Source organism: Leptopilina boulardi, unplaced genomic scaffold (assembly GCF_019393585.1).
Source record: "Leptopilina boulardi isolate dan_hultmark-lab unplaced genomic scaffold, ZJU_Lbou_2.1 LbouV2_216, whole genome shotgun sequence".
Classification (NCBI taxonomy): domain Eukaryota; kingdom Metazoa; phylum Arthropoda; class Insecta; order Hymenoptera; family Figitidae; genus Leptopilina; species Leptopilina boulardi.
In genome coordinates, this window is record NW_026137770.1 from 4519696 (window position 1) to 4538840 (window position 19145).

Sequence of the window (19145 nt, forward strand, 5' to 3'; positions counted from 1 at the left end):
ATTGATATGATATAGTCGTAAATCAATCTTTTCTGTTAGTACAGTAGAGTGTACAGCAAAATGGCCGCATTTTAGTCTGCAGACTCGTTTTCTTTACTGTTTGCCAATAAGTCGTTTAAAAGGGCCTGACAGTGATTGTGAAAAAGTGACATCGCCTGTTTCGCCGAAAATTTTATCGACGAAACAGCTGAAATTTGTCTTAAAACGTATTATACTTTGGTAAGAAAATCGTCCGAAAGGATCATTTTCATATAGCCGGACCAAGCCCATTGAATATCCACTTATTTATTAATAGCTATATGTATATACATATATATATTAAAAATTGTTTGATTAATCTTAGAATAAAAGACAAGTGAACATTAATTAATAATGGCTTTAATGGTCTTTAGTGATATTGCTATTGTTTTTTATTTTATAAATGAGAGTAAAGGCCGAAGTTTTTCTTAACTTTATGCAAGTTTACCGGGTGGAGGCCACATTTAAAGATACATTTTTTCTTTTCTTTATGAGTTAACGTCTTTTACACGTTGTACCTTTAATAATTTTATATAAAAAAGTAATTCAATTAATTTCTTAACACTCGCTGACATTATCTTTATTGCACAATTTCGGAATGTAAAAAACAAAATTGACTTTTCTGAAAGATTCATCCTTGAACTCCTAGAGTTTCGAATTTATTTACTGAGATCGAAACAAAAATAAAACATTAAGTATTTATTAATCTTGTTAAAAAAAAGTAGAAATTTATATAGGGAAATGTGATTAAAATTATATTAAAAAATGTAGCTCTTACCCTGAAAGCTCATATTTTTTTGTGAGTAATTTTAATTCAATTGGTTTAATCACTTTTTGTTTTAAACAATCATCTCTAATCAAGAAGTAATAAATGCAACCACATGTTTGTTAAATTAGATAAAATATAAGAAACTTTATATTTTATTTGAACCCTTTTAGTTTTTTATTATATTTGGTTTTCTTTGAAAAAACTATAATAGCCATTTTAGATGCCATTTTTTACGTCTCATGAAGTTATTAGGTTATAAATTGAATTTTAAAAAAAAAAATATATATATATATATTATAATTATAAATATATAAATAATAAATTAAAATATATATATTGCAATTTTTTAAATAAAAATGTTATCTTTTTTATAAAAAAAAATAGTATATTTTACTTCGTCGTAAACATTTTTGTATGTAAATGTTTTCAGCAAACTTTTCTTTATCTTTAGAAATACGAGATCGTGATCAAATGTCTGACTGTATTTGTTTCTGTGTATATGCAGGCCTCGAATCGACTTTTATAGTTTAAAAAAGTCGATTTAGTCGATTGAAATCATAAAAAAAAGTCGATTTGGATATTTGGAGGAGTTTTAACTTAAATATAACAAAAGAATGTACTGCTAAAACAGAATTTTTTGCCTAAAAATTTTTTTTTATAATTTGTTGATTAATGAAAACTACAAGAAATATTTTTTAGGCAAAAAATTATAGAATTTTCCATTTTAAAAAAATAATTTCTTTAAAAATCGTTTATCATAAACGTTGCGTACTTCAGCTTCGAAAGTTAAACATAAAAATTTTTAATTTCACCTAAGAATTTTAAAAAATATCTACACAATAATTTTTTTTATTGCCTTTCTTTCAAAAATTCATTTTATGGCAAAAAAAATTTTTGTTGATACATTGTTAAAATTGGAAGAAGATTTTTTAAATTAGTTACAAAAATCTTTAACATCACACAAAACGAGAAAAAATACTTGAGAAATTTTGTGGAAAAAGAACAAATTTGATTAAATAAAAATTTTATCAAATTAAAATACTATTAAATGTTAATTTTAGTTAAATAAGAATTCGTTGAAAAAAAATTTCCGACAAATTGGTTAAATGAAAATTTGTTTTACATCAAATTTGGTTGAAGGAAAATTCGATGAAATAACAATTATTAACTTATACCTATTTATATACTGAAATTGAGTAAAAATTTCAACTATTTAAACAAACAAACAAATTTTATCAGAATAAAAAAGAGATTTATGACAACGCTGTTATTTAAAGGGGTTACATCACTTTAACGATTGGAAAAATGGGTACACAAATAAAATTTTTGTTACGAGGATATTACACATGACAATCACAAGCTGTTTGATGGAGGTTCTACATCAAAAGTTTGTATCTTGGTTGTACAGCTCAACGCCTACCTCGTCCAAGTCGTTCAACTACATAAAATTCTTCCAAATAAATTAGAAGAGATAGAAGTTCTTTTGACCATTTATGTGACAAAAGAGGTTTCTCAGAAACCTCGACATTATTAAAAGCTTAAAAATGCGCGTAATTGTATAACATTTAATAGAAAGTTTACAATTTATAGATAACAATATGGTTTAGGATATTGTTCTGAACAAACATAAATCAGTGCACTATGAATTTTTGAAAAAAAAATACAAGATTAACTCGCTCGAGGATGAATCTTATTTATTTAGTGTTTTAAAAGCAATTATATTATATTATATTATATTATATTTTATATTATATTATATATTATATATATATATATATATAATGAAATAGAGAGAAGGGGGGAGCGGGGACTAAAAATAATGCAATTGAAACTTGCAAACTAAAAGTTACGAGTACTGTTATAGCGAATTTTTAAGTACTTGCTTAAGTTAAGCCATGATTGCCAGATTAAAAATTTTTTTTGAAGGTTGACAATTTTTTTCCACATAGTTACATATAAGTACAAAAGATTTGTGCGGTTTTTGAATTTTTAAATCATTAAGCAGATGCCATAACATTTAATTTACTAAAACGTAGAAAAAACCCATGTAAATTTAATGCAAAAATGTCGACCTCCAGAGGCACCCCTTAATATTGCGATAAAGGGTTTTAATTTATGCCAAAATTTTTTTTTATTTTTTTTCTTCCAAACTAGGGGGTGGACTGAATTCGATTCCAAAATGACCATATTAACGACCACCCTAATGGGCAAATCCACAGAAGCGTGTGATTTCATGTTATTCCTCATTTAAACAATTTTAATATTATATAATTTTTTTAGTTTCAATGTCTTTTTAAATACATATCTAACCAAAAAAATCAAAATTTTTATAATGTTCACTTGAAATAAAAAGTCGTATACGAGTTTAAAAAATTAAATTTGGTTTGTTACTCTGGGCATTTTTTCGACTTAAATGTGTGTAACTTTTTCAGCATAAAACAACCGTTCAAAACCAATTGTAAATGATTCTTCTAATATTCCAAAATGTATTAATTATCGAAAAAAAGATATGCTCCTTCATTAAAACTAAATGGCAATAATTCAAACAGTGTTACTCCCATTTTTCAGTAACAGAAAGTCAAAGATTTTTTTGAAAAAAGCTTTTTAAAAACTTTCTACTTATAGTAAAATCGAGTGGAATATAATTTATTATTATACATGTTTTAGTAGTCTTCATTTGTTTTTTCAGTTAAAAATGATATCTTGACAAACAAAATTTTTATATTACTTTTTTTAATTATAATTCTTTCTGCAGTATATAAAAATGATTCACGCAAAGAAAATTTTATTCGTAAGTTCATTTCGAACACATATATCTAAAAATGTTTTTAATCTTCCTTTAAAAATGCTATTCGAATAGAAAAACTTTTAGCCCTCCAGATAAATTCATGTGACCGCTACAGAGGAGTGGGGTACACGATTTTCTAAAAACCGATATTAATAGGGTTCCGAACCGTGTACGGGACCCTAAAAAGTACACTAATTTCCAATATGATGTCAGTTTTTCAAAATCCAAAATGGCGGATTTTTTAATATAAAATCCGCAATTTTGAAGGATTGCTATAGATCATAGGAAAAATCTATGAGGATTTTTATTAAAAACACTGGAAAAATATAAAAGAGCTAATTTGTGTTATTTTAGAAAAAGGAGAAAATAAAATGTAAATATAGTGTAGTGTAAATGTGGCTGTATCTGGACAAGAAACAAATTTTGTATTGACAAAGAAATAAAATTCTATTCTATTCTATAAAAGAGATAAATTTGTTAAGAAAATTCCGACTTTCGGAAAAAATGGAGAAATTTAATAAAATTTGCCCTGATTTAAATTAAAAAAAAATATTTTACCTGGATCAGAAAAAAAAATTTTTTTGTCTGAAAATCAGAGAAAAAAGATATTAAATTTTTATTGCAACTCTGTATATAGCAGAATATTTAAAAAAAAAATTAGTCGGATTCGATTCAAATTTGTCATTTGGGGAGTTTTCAGAGTCACTGATTACAAAGTCAATGTCATATTTGTAATCTGCGATCCCAAAAATCTCTGCATAACCAGCTTTTAGTATATAAACATTGAAAATTTTTTTTTTTTTTTTTGTAGAGCTGTATGTACTCCCAAAAACCTCTGAGTAACTATTTTTAAATCATAGAAACGAATATAGACTTGTTAACTTCAGGTTTCTTTAAGAAAATGTTATTTATGTGTAATAACTCTTTAATAAAATTGGTTCATCTTTTATTTTATTTAAGAATGGAAGGACCGATGCGTCCGATGCAACAGGCAAGTATGGCCCCCCCTCAACAGCCTCAGCATCCTCATGCGCATCGGAATCCGCATGGTGGACATCAAATACTGTCTATGCCCAACCATCAACAACAGACTCATATGCCTCATCATATACAACATCCTGTGCTGTCGCATGGCAACCAGCGACACATAAGTCAAAATGGTATGCTTTTTTTTCTTCCTTAAAGCATATTTAATTGTCTATTATTGTTTTTCAAAATTTCAGTTTTTTAAACTAAAAAAATACACCATGCTGTTTCGCTATGAAAATGAAGCTTTTTTTCAGAAAAGAAGTTAATTCTAATTTTTGCATTTATTTAAGCTTATCATATAAAGATTTAATTTTTATTTCCAATATCAGAAACAAAAGTCCAATTTATTTATTTTTTCATTCGGTTATTTGAATAAATAATAAACTTTGTTTAGTTTTGTTCTGGAATCAAAAATTTATTTTTTATTCAGTTGAACAGATTATACTTTACGATTAATCACATTTAATATCTCGAAAACAAAAAAAAAAAATTGCATTCTGAAAATTTATATACAGATAGGAAAAAATCTCAACTTTCGTTTGCAATTATTTATTTTGAAAAAAACTATCGATTTTTGGTGAAAATAACAAATTTGTTATTAATTATAGAAAATAAAGGTCAAAATTCAAAAAATTTTAAAAAACAAATTCACCATTGGAAAGAGCATTAAAAAGTCTTTAAAAACATACCTAACAACAATTTTTTTATTGCATGTATAAACAGCGCAAAAATTTAAATAATAGGCGGCGTCAAGGAAAACTAATAAAGTTGCCCCCCTATATCTCCCCTAAAATTTCAAAAATGTCAAAAATTTTTTTTTTTTGATATTTTACCATCAGGTAAGACAACAATTTCCCCACACGGAAAGAAAAATTATTTCTAATTCAATAAAAGTTAATGTAAACTTTAACATAGTCAAATTTGAGCATCGCAAATTCTGCTTATTCGACTGTCTAATTATTGTATCAAAAAAATTAATAGAGTTTCAGCTCTTTAGGGAATGTTCACATTATGACGTCACACAATTTTTCCAGATTTTGGACCTCCCTTTCCTATAATCCCATTTTCAAAACATATCTTTTTTTATTTTATTATACTGAAATTGCACTTATTTATTATTTATCAAAAAAAAATTATCAACAATTTAATTTTTAATTTAATTTATTCATTCATACAACAAAGAATTAAAAATTAATTTCAAAGTTTTACTTCAAATTTATTAAACTGAATCTTTTATATAAATAAAAAAGTTATTGTTATTTTATTGCATTTTTTGATATAACACAAAATCGTAATATAGGTGGTTCCAGAATAGGTGCAAAAGCCAAGTACAAGTACAAGTCCAACTACAAATCTCATGATTGTGAAAGAGATAGGTAGTCTATCTATCTCTCTTGCACTCATGTGATTTGCATTTGGACTTGCACTTGTACTTGGCTTTTGCAACTATTCTAGAAACCGCCTTAACATAACCGAAAGCAAACGATTATTTAAATTGGTGGATTCTACATCAATTTGACACTGATTCGATACAATTGGTGATTGATTAGGATTTGGGTATTGTTTTGAGAATTAATTACTTTAGTAATAATAAACAACTTATCAAAAAATTTATATTTAAATTCATAAATTAACAAAGATATAAAATTTAAATTTAATAATATTATTAAATTTAAATTATTTCTAGACTCTGGTTCTATTTAACTGATTTTGAATTGTAAAAATGAAAATTATTTGTGTTCAATTGTATCTTTGAAGGGACGCATGAATAACCTCTATAAAAGAAATTTTTTAGAATTATGATTAGATAGAATCTTATTCAGTAGAATATTATTTTTGCATAATATTAAATTGTTAAAATATATTGCAGAATTTCTATTAAACCGATTATCAATGTTGCAAAAATTTTATTTAAACAAAAATTAATTTGCCAGAAATTAAATTTGATCGAATCTCAATTTATAAACGAAACATTGTCTCGTAGAATATTACTTTTTCAGAAAAAAGGTTAGAAAGAATATTAATTTTGCAGAATTTTTTTATTTGCTCGAATATTAATGTTCCAGAAAATGAAAATGTAAATTTGACCTATAAGAAATTATCAAGAAAATTGTTATAGATCAAATTTAAACTTCGCATCGAATTATTTGTGTCAAATTAAAAGGGTGTCCAGCGGTCAGGGATGTCAGGAAAATTTTTAAAAATTTGCCAAAAATGAACATTTTTTTGAATTTTTAAAATTTTTCGGTTCAAGAAAAAGTTTATAATGCTAATAAATAAAATGTTTTTTATTATCTTAAAAATAACTTTAATATTTGATACTTTTCATTTTTTTAATATTAAATATTTATTTAAAACAAGTTGGAAAAAGGTTAGAAAAAAGTCAGGGAATTTCAGGGAAAAGTCAGGGAAACACCCGGATTAGTTTTCGAACATTTTTTTTTCTTCAAATTAATATTCTTTCTAACTTTCTTTCTGTAAAATTAATTTCGCACAAACTGACATTCGATCAAATTTAAATTTTGGTAAATTAATTTTCGTCTAATTAAAATTCCTGCAACATTGATAATAGGTTTAATGAAAATTCTTAAAAATTTAATATTTTCCAAACGTATATAATATTCTACAGAATCATAACTTTAAAAAATTTGTTTATATCTAATCTAACAAAAAGTTTCTAAAATATAATTAAAGTTTCTAGGTATAGAATCGCGTGAACAGATTTAAATATATAACATTATCAGTCTATAAACTAGATAAGGTCTAGTTTTCCATAACAAATTTCCAAACGGGTTGTTCACAATGCGAATATCTTAGTCATCTGAAATTGACTCTCAAAGCAGGAACTGTTATAATTCTTCAAAATTCTTCGGATAACTATACAATTGAGCACCATAATGCAAGAACCAGATATAACCCATTGAAATTACATGCGCTATGTCTGGTTCTTTCATCAAGGTGTTCAATTGTTCTTCAAATCTATAGTTGCATGGACAAACGAACAAAGAACGATTTACTCATTTACAGTGTATATTGGACATTTTAAGGAGAATAGACGCAAACTATGTAATAATTTTTGAAATTAAAAAAATTATAATTACTTCATTGGGTTTTCAAAAAATCACATTCAAATCTAAATTTCAAATCTATTTTAAATGAAATTCTATGTGTTACCGTTTTCAAAAAATTCGTGAATTTTTTTTTATTTTATCACGTTATGTATACATCTATAAAATCTTAAAAATCTAAATTACTTTTTTGCAACACTAATAACCTCTAAAGTTAAATTTTACACACCAAAAAGTGTGTGAAAAGAAGCTCTTTTTCAAACGGTGTGTAAAGTGATTCACTTTACGCACTGAAATTTACTTTACGCACCGAAATTTTTCCCACATAATATAAGGATTGTTTTAGACCATACAAAACCACAAAATTAAAAAAGAACTTTACTTTTAAATTTATACACTACTGGCTAATGATATTTTTCCTGATCTTCGATTGATTTATTTAATTCTATACAATCGAAATTATTCTAATAGCGAGTTGGAATTCTTCATAATAGGTACTTAACTTTAGAGGTGGGTGTTGCAAAAAATGTTGTATGATACACGTGCGTAAATCTGATTATACTCGTGTGATTTGCTGCAAACGTCACACTCGTATAATCACTCACTTTACCCACTTGTATCATAAATAACTATTTTATTTATTCCTATATATTTTTAAAATCATAAATTACATACATATTCGTTAATTAATTTATTGCGAATTAAATAAATATTGTGAATACATTATTTGATTATTATATTTTATTGACATTAACACGTGATGAAATAGAAAAAAAATGTTCACGGATTTTTCGAAAACAAAAACATAGAATTTCATTTCAAAGAAATTATTTTAAACCTTTAAAAATATTTACAAGTCATGATATATAAAACATTTTTGTCTGCATTAGCTTTAAGAGTAATTCAAACTAAAGACATGATTTCGCAAAACTTCATTCAAATCCCAATTAATTATGAAAATTAGTATTTCAAACTGGCGTGAAATCTACAATAACTTATTGCTTAATATCTTGTAAATAATACATTTGTGATTATGATAATCAAATATTCAATTCTAGTTAAATATGAGAAAAGAAAAATGTATTTTTTCAAAATAAGTATGTATCGCAATTTTTATTTTTATTAGCACTACATCGCGTACTTATTCTCACAAGTTTCGTCATGCTTTTTGTCGGATCAGAAGCCGGAAAAATTGAAGTGCCATTCATCGATTTACCAGAAAATTGGCATGACCTTTTTGGGCCAACGGGCTGTTTCACAGGTCTGTTTGCTTTTAGGTTTTGGATAATACATCTCTTTGATAGTAATTGAAAGCCCTTCTAAGGTCAAATGATTAATTATTTTATTATTATTATTATTATTATTGTTAAAAAACAAAAACAATTTGCAATTATTTAATACTTTAAATATAATTCATAAACTAAACATTTTTTGCTTTTCTACACATATTTATTTTTCTCCCATTTCATTATTCATTTTAATTATATGATTCCTTATTTTCTTACCCTATATTTACAGCTTTTCAGATGTCGTCAACTTATATACATATAATGAAGACTTGAAAACAATTCATGTTTAGTTATATATTTATTAAAAAAAAATAATTGCATTCTTAATGATTATTTTTATTAAAAAATGAGATTTTTTTATAATCGTCTTTTTCTTTTGTTTCTCACAGGGACAATGGTTAATGTAAATTTACAAGTAACGTTGGCTAAAGATCAAATAAACTCCATGACCCTCCAAAATCAACCGAATATGCAACAGTCACAAAAAAATGCAATGGAACAAAATAAATTTACAATTCTTGAGGGTAATGATGATTCCATCATTGATGATTCAAATCAAAATCATGCCAACGGGACAAATTCAAATTTGGCAAACATGAAAGAAAAAACACCAATGTGCTTAGTAAATGAGCTGGCTAGGTTTAATAAAATTCAACACCAATATCGATTAACAAACGAGCAGGGACCAGCACACAAGAAAAGATTTACAGTAACATTAAAACTTGGTGAAGAAGAATATGTCGCTGAAGGTCCTAGTATAAAAAAAGCTCAACATAGTGCTGCCAGTGAAGCGCTTACAAAAACATGGTACAGACAACCACCGCCAAAACCACCAAGAGCATTGAGAGTACCAGGCAAATGTCCTGCTGCTTCAGGTAATTTTTATTCAACTGAAAAAACATTCAGTCTTTTTTTCTCTTATACTATAATTAGTTTATATTTTGTTTTTCTGCAGGTCACTTGCCACCAACAGTTGAACTTAATGCTTTAGCAATGAAAAGAGGCGAGCCAACTGTTTATACTTTTAGGCATGCACCACCAGCAACTCCACAACAATTCGTTGCACACGGCTTTGGAAGCTTTCCTCGGATGTTTCCTCCACGTTATCCGACATACAATCGCGGATACCATCCAGAACCTCAGGGATTTTACCTCGTTACTTTAAAGGTTTTTTTTTCTATATTTCTTTCTTTTTAAACTTGTAACAAAGGGAATATTAAACTTGATTTAAACGGCGTCTTCCCTTAATTAAATAATTATTTTACTACTAAAACTAATCTAAGGTAATAGGAAACGCATTTGTCGACCCACGGTGAGACGCAATCAACGCCGAAACCAGAATTTCCTTTGGACTCAATGTAATAATACTTACAATTTCCTCAGTATCAGATGACTGGACTACAGATACCACTGACAAAATGAAACGACCATCCAACTTCCAATAAGCCGCTAATGAACTGAGACACTCGTCGAAATAAAACTCACGATCTTATTCGAACAGATGCAACTTTATTTATTTCCACTTGACGCAATTACAATAATCTTAACAAACCCGAGAATTAAATAAAACCCACCGACTTATCCCTATCGACGATCGATGATGTGTGTGTCGATTTCCGCTTCGACTGCTCCTTCAATCCTCTCGTTCGTACATTTTCGCCGGAACTCGTCAATCGGCGCACAAAGTTGCGAAAATGACCATTTGGGTCAATTACAAAAATAATTGAAGTATCAAAAATATAAATTTACTTAAAAACAAGAACTTTGGCCCAGGAAATAACCATTAAAATTTTTATTTAATAGAATTATAATAATAATCAATTGTAAAATGTTATTTTGTCATTTTAACAGGTCGGAGAACGTGAATTTATTGGAAGAGGAATGACTGGACAAGCAGCTCGACACGATGCAGCTGGTCGAGCTCTGGAACAATTACGACAACTTCCATTGCCCGAAGAAATCGCTAATACGTGTGCGACAAATGAAAATGGAACCATAAGCAGTATTGATGATCCTAATGCTGAATTAAAAAGTCCCGTTTCATTAGTTCATGAGACTGCATTAAAAAGAGGATTATCCGTAACTTTTGAAGTTGTATCCGAAAGTGGGAAACCTCACATTCGTACTTTTATGACTAAATGCTCGGTGGGCGAAAAAATGACTGTTGGTGAAGGATCATCAAAGAAAGTAAAATATCCTTTAATTTTACATTATTCAAACTTATATATATTGAATTTTTATACAATTTTTAATATTCATTTCTTTTTTTAAGGTGTCAAAAAAACGAGCAGCAGAGACAATGTTAGAGGAATTAAAACGACTTCCATTAATACCGGCGAATATTCAACCTCGTACATTACGTCTCAAACGAAAACCACCAACAACTAAGAAAAAGTCAAGAAATTTGATTAAAGTTTATCAGGAACCACGTCAGGAAGCAGAAATTATTGAGGAAGTAAATCCAATATCGCGTCTTGTTCAAATTCAACAGGCCAAACGAGAGAAGGAGCCTATTTACAATTTAATTGAAGAAAAAGGTGCTCCGAGACGAAGAGAATTTATAATGGAAGTCACCGTTGGACAACATTCAGCTCAAGGAATAGGACCTAATAAGAAACTTGCAAAGAGAGCCGCTGCCGAGGCTCTTTTAACTGCCATGGGATATAGTAAGCCTCAACCTCAACCAGCAAAACCATCAATTAAAATGGGCGATAAGGACAATACTGAGGGAAAATCAAGAAAAGTCACTTTCTTAGAGGATGAACAGACCAATGATACTCAAAGTCATCCTACTGGAGGTATTTTTATTAATCTTCTTCTATTTATCAGTGAAATTTTCATGAAAATGCTTTTATTGAATAATGAGAAGCGTACAAATCACTTGTGTCTATTGTAGGAACCATTGGACGTCAACTAGTTCCTGGACTTCTTCTAATGGACGGTGGTCAGGATTCAAAAATTGGTAGCGGACCTAGTGTTCAAGTAGTTGCTGAAGAGCTTCGAGGGCAACAGCAGCAACAAATACCGTCTGGCGTATCTCCTAGGGACCAACTTAAATACTTGGCACAATTGTTAAACTTCGAAGTGGAATTCAGTGATTTTCCAAAGGTTGGTGAAATATATTGTATATTTTATTTATTTAATTCAGAGATTTACGAGCAACGTCCTTTCGTACATATAGGTATTAAATAATATTTAATCTACATCTAAAGCTATATTTAACATTTTATAAATTAACTTTGCATTCAAAATTCAATTTTTTCTCTATTGGGAGTTTAAATTTACAAAACGCCCCTATCGATTCCTCTGGGAAATATCCAAAATGGCCGTCGCCATTGTGCTAAATGTGATTTGTATACCAAGTTTAAAAATTTGTCGACAAACAAGATTTTAGAGAATTTCATTTAGACAGTTTTTTATTAACAAACTTGCTTTTCATTGCACACAATTTGAAAAATCACTACGGCCGGCGTCGGCCATATTTTGCCCGCGATGGTAGTTTTCTTTGATAATAAAAATAAAATCATACCGAAAATTGAAAGGTTTTATAAATAAAAAATCAAGCACAGATTGTCAAATACATAAATCCATAAATTGAAGAAATATAGAGTTTGAAGTATAAAAACTAAAAAATAAACATTAACCATAAATAATAAATCTAAAATTAAATAAATTGGGTCGCATGAATTTCCCATAAAAATCATAAATTAGAATTTTTATTTTAAAGTATTTTATTAGAAATAATTATTTTTTTTAACGAATTTTCAATTTTCGAATTAAAATTTGTCAGATTTACTTTTTATATGAATTTTTCCATAACAAAATTTTTAGTTACCGAATTTTTGTTTGGCAGAATTTTTTATTTTACATTCGTTTTCTTTACATGACTTTTTATTTAAAAGAATTTTAATTTAAGCTAATCACAATGTGTAATTAGTTAATTTTAAAAATGGCTGTTTCTATTTCGCCCGCTCGGGCGAACTAATTCATTTCTGTTATTTCGCCCGTCGCGGGCGAAATAGATACGACTGTGTGAACTAGCTATTTCGCCCGTCGAAATGAATGTGTTTTAGAAGACGGGCAAAATAAGAAAAATATATTATTTCGCCCGTTCAAGATAAAATCGAGTATCTGGAAGACGGGCGAGTATATTATTTCGTCCGTGAAATGTTTAAACAAAAACGGGCGAAATAATCAAAATACAATATTTAGCCCGCTAGGTATAAACAGCTGTTGTATATTTCAATTTACAAACTAAAATTATTTTAACTTTTATTTTGCAATTTATGTTAAATATCATATATTTGATAAACAAATTTGATGGTCTCATTAATTTTTTGTGTTTCGATAAAAAAAAGGGTTTTTCTGATTTCTTTCTCAGCAGAATCATGGTTTTATATATCAATGTGAGATTATACTCTGTATAGTATATTCTTTAAATATTGAAAACGACGGTGCGTTGTTTGAAAATCTATTTGGTATCGAAAGTAGTTCATATGACATTCTTTATTTTGATTGTCTTCAATTTTATTTACTCGTTGAATTTAGAGATGCAAATATACAAAAATTTCAGAAATAGTCGATTTTTGAATTCTTATTTAAATTACAAAATTAAAATCCACAATTTTTATTACCAAAGTTTAATAAACAAAATTTTTAAAAAATTTTTTTTCATTTTTCATGAAAAAAATTTTTTAAAATGATTTTTTCAATTTTTAAGAAAAAATTTTTTGCAATTTTTTCGTCAACAATTTTTAATAGAAAAATTTATAAAAAATATTAAAAAATATTATTAATTATTTGAAAAAATATTAATATTTTTAAATCGATGACGATCAATTTTAATGGTTTTCGACTTCAACATCGTAATTTTAATTAGTTAAATTTAATAATTATAATTTATAATTTTAATATTTGATTAATTTTTTTATAATTTTAATTATATTTATTTACCATTACTATAAAATATTAATTTTTTTTAATTATTTAACAAGAGTAATTAATACCTCTATAAATATATTAATTTTTTTTCCAATACAATTTCTTAGATTAAATAATTATTATTCTTTAAAGTCACGTCTCAAAAACGTGTAAAATAAATATTTGAAAAATCTTCAAGTTAATAATTACAAACAAATTGTATGTTACAAATATTCTCAAAACTTTAATTAATAAAATTTTTTGAAAAAAAATAGAAAATAATTAAGTATTAATTTTAAGAATTTTTAAGAACTTTTTTTTTATTTAAATTTCTTCTATTTTATTAAACCAAATACTCCAAAAGATATAAATAAATAATATTAGACCTATACTCAGACGTCTTTTTTCTATCCATCTTATTTGTTATATTTAAAAACAGTAAAATTATTTTTTCTCATTATCTAAAAAACAGCTGTCTATACTTAACGGACGAAATAATATACTCGCCCGTCTTCCAGATACTCGATTTTATCTTGAACGGGCGAAATAATATATTTTTCTTATTTTGCCCGTCTTCTAAAACACATTCATTTCGACGGGCGAAATAGCCAGTTCACACAGTCGTATCTATTTCGCCCGCGACGGGCGAAATAACAGAAATGAATTAGTTCGCCCGCGACGGGCGAAATAGCCACTCCGTTTAAAAATTGCGCCGAAATCTTTCTGTCGATTGTTTGCTCGGCCATTTGTAATTTCGGATAAATGAAAATTTGGCTTATTGAAAAATTTTCTACAAAATAAAAATTGTGCAAAACAAAAATTCGATAGCTAAAAATTTTGTTATGTTAATATTCGTATAAAAAGAAAATCTATCAAATTTTAATTCGAAAATGAAAAATTCGTCTGAAAAATAATTATTTCTAATAAAATATTTTAAAATAAAAATTCTAATTTATGATTTTTATGAAAAATTTATGCGCTCCAATAAATGCGGTAAAAATATTTGACCTGAATTTATAAAATTAATAATTATTTTTACATAACTGAAATTCGACTTTTTAAAAAAAAAAAAATTGAAAAATACCAAAAATGTGATTTTTTAAATTGGCATTTTATTTGAGCTTTTCTTAATTTTCAAACAAATAGAAATAGTCAAAAACAGCATATTTAGAATAAATCGACATTTTCTACCGATTTTCTATAATCTGACTTCAAATTAGTAATCAGTGACCCCAAAAATCCCCAAGTAACAAGTTTCAAGAGAATTTAAACCGTTTTTAAAAAAAAATCGTCTGCCATATTGGACCCGCCATTTTGAATTTTACAGTTTAAAGGTTAGAATTGAAATGAGCGATCTGAAAAACACATGAATGCTAAATTTCAAGCAAATCGGATAAGCATTATTTATTAAAAAATACAATATGTTATACCTACAATTAGTTATTTTATATGTTAATTAATAGTTTCAGGGACTCTACAGGGAGTACTTATCACTTGTGTCATTGAACACAGATCCACCTCAGGTTTGCCACGGTCATGGAGCGACAAAGGCAGCTTCTCAAGACCAAGCAGCACTTACAGCTTTACGCACACTCAGCAAATTGGGATTAGACAGTGTGACTAATTCACAAAACAAAAAAGATAAAGGCGCTGCTGGTGATGGTATTCACGTAAACAATCAGGTGAAAAATAACATCATTAACGGAGCTATGGATAAATAAGGAATTGAGAGAATACAATAGCCAGCTTTATTACTGTTAATTTGCTTATTACAGTATAATAATTATTATTCAAGTAATAATTCAAATCTTTGAAAGTTCTTTTAAAGACAAAAAAAAGAAAAGAAAAGAGAATTGTTGAAATTCCATTTGCTTGGGTGTCAATGAATCTGAATATTTTATTTACATTGTTTTACTATGTTTCAAAAAAAAGGAAAATAATTTTTTAGAGTTATTTAGTTCATGGACTAGATTTTATTGACATGGAATATATTATCTTTATGTTTTATTTTTTACACTTTTGCCAATGTTCTAACGAATTGTGAGATAAAATCCGGTCCATCATTTTTATAATTTCAATTACATAATTTGCTATTTATATTTGAATTGATTTTAATTTTTTTTTTCTTGAAAAAAAATGAAAGGTAAAAAAATCCCTTTATTATTTATTGACGCCTGACCAATATTACACAGTAACGTTTACGTTACACCAAGTATTTTTAAGACTATGTGCTATTTATTATTACAATTTAAGCCAACAACACACAGGTTAGGAAAACGTAAAACAAGAAAAAATACACATCTTCATTATTTGTAATTTGCGTTTTGCTGAACAGTGTGTGTGTTAAATCTTTACCAACAATGTATTAAGAACATTAAATTCTTAATACACCGTGGTCATTTTCCAAACGATTGTGGTTTATGGCCATCGAAAAATATATATAATAATTTTTGCTAAATCTGAGATGAAATGCGGCCATCTCAATTTTACAATACTGATACCTTGGCTGTTTCATTGTCATGAATGTAAGGCTTCGTCCAATTACCTAACACCGTCAACTACAATTTTAATTGAAAAAAAAAAACTATAATGAAAATTTAACATCAACTTTCAAGATTGCTATTATCAATTGTGAGAATTTATTGATTTGAAAACAAAAATTTTGTTCAAAATTATAACAAGAATAATGAATTACTAAAATAATATTTCATTGAAAATACATAAATGTTGACGGCGTAAAATATGGCATTCCTAAAATATTTTCAATTGGTGTAAACGATCTGATTATTAAGATTTTTAGGTTACGTTACATAATTCTTAGTAGAAAAAAATCTTCTTTTTTTTTACTTATTTTGTATACCGCAGTGCGGTGCAGTTTTGAGAATTAAAACCACTTTTTGTTTTTTTCTAAAAAAAAAAAAGAAAGAAAAAAGAGGGAGAATAACATTCAATAAATAGAATCTAATTGTTGATCGTAAAACTATAAAGGAAATATTAGCATTAAAATGGTAACATTTCCTTCTCCCCATAAAAAAAGATAAATAACCTAATAAAAAGTAAATAAAATTAATAGGTAATTCGATGTGTAAGCTGTTTTTGTGTCCCAATTTGCTTTTCTATGGGGCCTAGAAGCATTCTGGGAAAAAATATTCATGTTAATGTTGTATGAGGTATTAAGAAAACGAAAAAGGTTTGAAATTTTCTCATGCTACTAAAAATAAAAAAAAATTGAATTAAAATAGTAGCTTGATCTATTTGAAAATTTCAACAAAAGGGCAAAGAAACGGAAATAGTTCAAAATTTATCTCGTTGCGTTAAGATTATTGCAAAATTAAAACTGAATTTTGTTTAAAAAGAATCTTGAAACAACGCCCTGAATTTTGATTTATTGCCCGTTCTTTAAGGCCAATTGATAATGTTAATAATTGTAGGCCATTTAGGATCCCAGTACACACTTTGAGCGAGTTTTGTTTTTTTTATAATTGCAACCAACATATATAATTTTATTTTAATTTTAGCGAAACTCGGGTTTTATGACGAAATTATATCGCAAAGTTTTGTACTCGTGACCCTAAGCAAAAATGTAATCTTGTATTTCATTTTATTTATATTATTTTAATTTCGATATTATTAATTTTGATTGATTGAACCTGTAAAAATCGTATTAATTTTTTAATTGAAAGACAATTTGTTTTCATTATTGCGAATATTGAATTGTTTCAACGTTTAAAAAAAAAGAAGAAAAAAAAATTATCGTAAGCTGCGTTGCGTGAAATCGCTCTTTTTTCTACTCTCTTCCCTTATATTTCATTTAACTTGATTCCAATTTTATTTCAATGAATATACTTCAAGCTGAAGATGTTTAATTTCTTTGAAAAATATAGCTTTATAGGTATAGATAGGCAATAATCCGTATGCGATTTGTTATATGTACTATAAGGTTTAGGCTTAGACTTCGATGCAGACATTAGTTTTGCTAAATAATTATGGAATACGAAATTCCTACAGATTATATGTCTGCAACGATTCTATATTTTATCCGTACAATGTGTAGATACTACACATGCTAGAGTTAATGAAAAAGAAAATAAATAAAAGTATTACATAAATTAATAAACGACAGACAAAAGGTGTACAATATTTGAAAGAAAAATTAAAAATGGATCAAGTAATTCGAAATACGCCTATCACGCTCTGTATATTAATCAATTAATCATATAAGTTTTTAAATGGTTTGTCATCTTCACTTGCAGGTCTTTCAATTTTTAATTATTATTATTTCATAAAATCCAAAAATTATGGATTAATTCGACTAAAAAAAATTGTTTTTCTTCATTTTTATCGAGCTGACGATCTAATGCGTAATTAAAATTATTAAAATTCTTCCAACTATGATATCATGGAAGATAAGTTATTTGTAAATTAGAAAAAGAGGATTATTTTTCTTTTTATTGAAAAAGCATTAACGTGTAACTCGGTAGAAATGAGATTTAGTGTCGATAGAAGTGAAAATTGTGTGATAAATTTACGCAGACATGGCTTATGTAGTTCTCGTTTATCGATTTGTAACTGAAATCAATAAACTGCTTCAAAATAGATTAATGTTTTATTTTATTATTTGTAACAGAAGAATTTTTTTAAGTCTATATATAAAAGTCTCCAGTACGTGCGAAGAAAAAAATACTGAAAACCCTCAAAAACATGATTTTTGGGGTATTTATCTCCATTTTTTCAAAATCCCGACGTGATACACAATTTTGGAACCCGGGATCGTATTCAGCACATAAAAATACATTGGAAACCACTTTGATATCTAAAAAAAAAACCTTGAAGACCTGTGTTACTGACCCTGGAAACCCCCGAGACAAGTTTCAATGAAACCTATCAATTTTTTCAAACGCAAACTTCAAACATAAGGATATCTCATACAAAAATAAATATTTTTAAAAGTTCTAAACTGCAAATTGTTCAGGAAGATATGAGCTTTCAAATGCAAATCAAGAATACTTCAAAAAAAAATTTTTTGTACCGTTATAAAAAATCAAAAAGTACCCTAAAAACGGCATTTTTCCAATTTCAAGGTCAATTTTTTTGAAAACCTAGACGGTGATGGAGCAATTTTGAGTTTAGATTCGTGTTCAGCGTCAAAAAAAAACCTGTAAGAATCACCATGTGCGACCCCAGAAATAAAAACAAAAAAGAAATTCTGTTGCACAGTGTTACGAATTACCCTCGAGTAAAGAATTTTAAGTAAATATTTGAAA

The 19145-nt window shown here is 27.3% G+C and overlaps 1 protein-coding gene across 3 annotated transcripts; it reads left to right on the forward strand.

Moving 5' to 3' along the window:
• The first annotated feature begins 31 nt into the window (after window positions 1-31).
• Window positions 32-18479, forward strand: LOC127279479 (double-stranded RNA-binding protein Staufen homolog 2). 3 transcript variants are annotated; one of them, XM_051301853.1, is made up of 9 exons: window positions 32-219; window positions 4536-4735; window positions 8799-8933; window positions 9351-9836; window positions 9917-10128; window positions 10813-11148; window positions 11234-11759; window positions 11858-12069; window positions 15345-18479. In XM_051301853.1, exons 2-9 carry the CDS (start codon window positions 4537-4539, stop codon window positions 15600-15602), a joined length of 2364 nt encoding a protein of 787 aa, XP_051157810.1. In that variant the 5' UTR covers window positions 32-219; window position 4536; the 3' UTR covers window positions 15603-18479. The 3 variants fall into 3 exon arrangements, with proteins under 3 accessions (XP_051157810.1, XP_051157811.1, XP_051157812.1); XM_051301854.1 differs by having other exon boundaries at window positions 8853-8933; XM_051301855.1 differs by lacking the exon at window positions 8799-8933.
• The last annotated feature ends 666 nt before the right edge of the window (window positions 18480-19145 follow it).

What these genes read in the sequence shown, in the direction of transcription:
- LOC127279479 (XM_051301853.1), top strand. Translation starts at nt 4,537, where the DNA reads ATGGAAGGACCGATGCGTCCGATGCAACAGGCAAGTATGGCCCCCCCT. An exon ending in CAAATGTCCTGCTGCTTCAG is followed by an intron (nt 9,837 to 9,916) that starts GTAATTTTTATT and finishes GTTTTTCTGCAG; the next exon opens with GTCACTTGCCACCAACAGTT. An exon ending in AATTCAGTGATTTTCCAAAG is followed by an intron (nt 12,070 to 15,344) that starts GTTGGTGAAATA and finishes GTTAATTAATAG; the next exon opens with TTTCAGGGACTCTACAGGGA.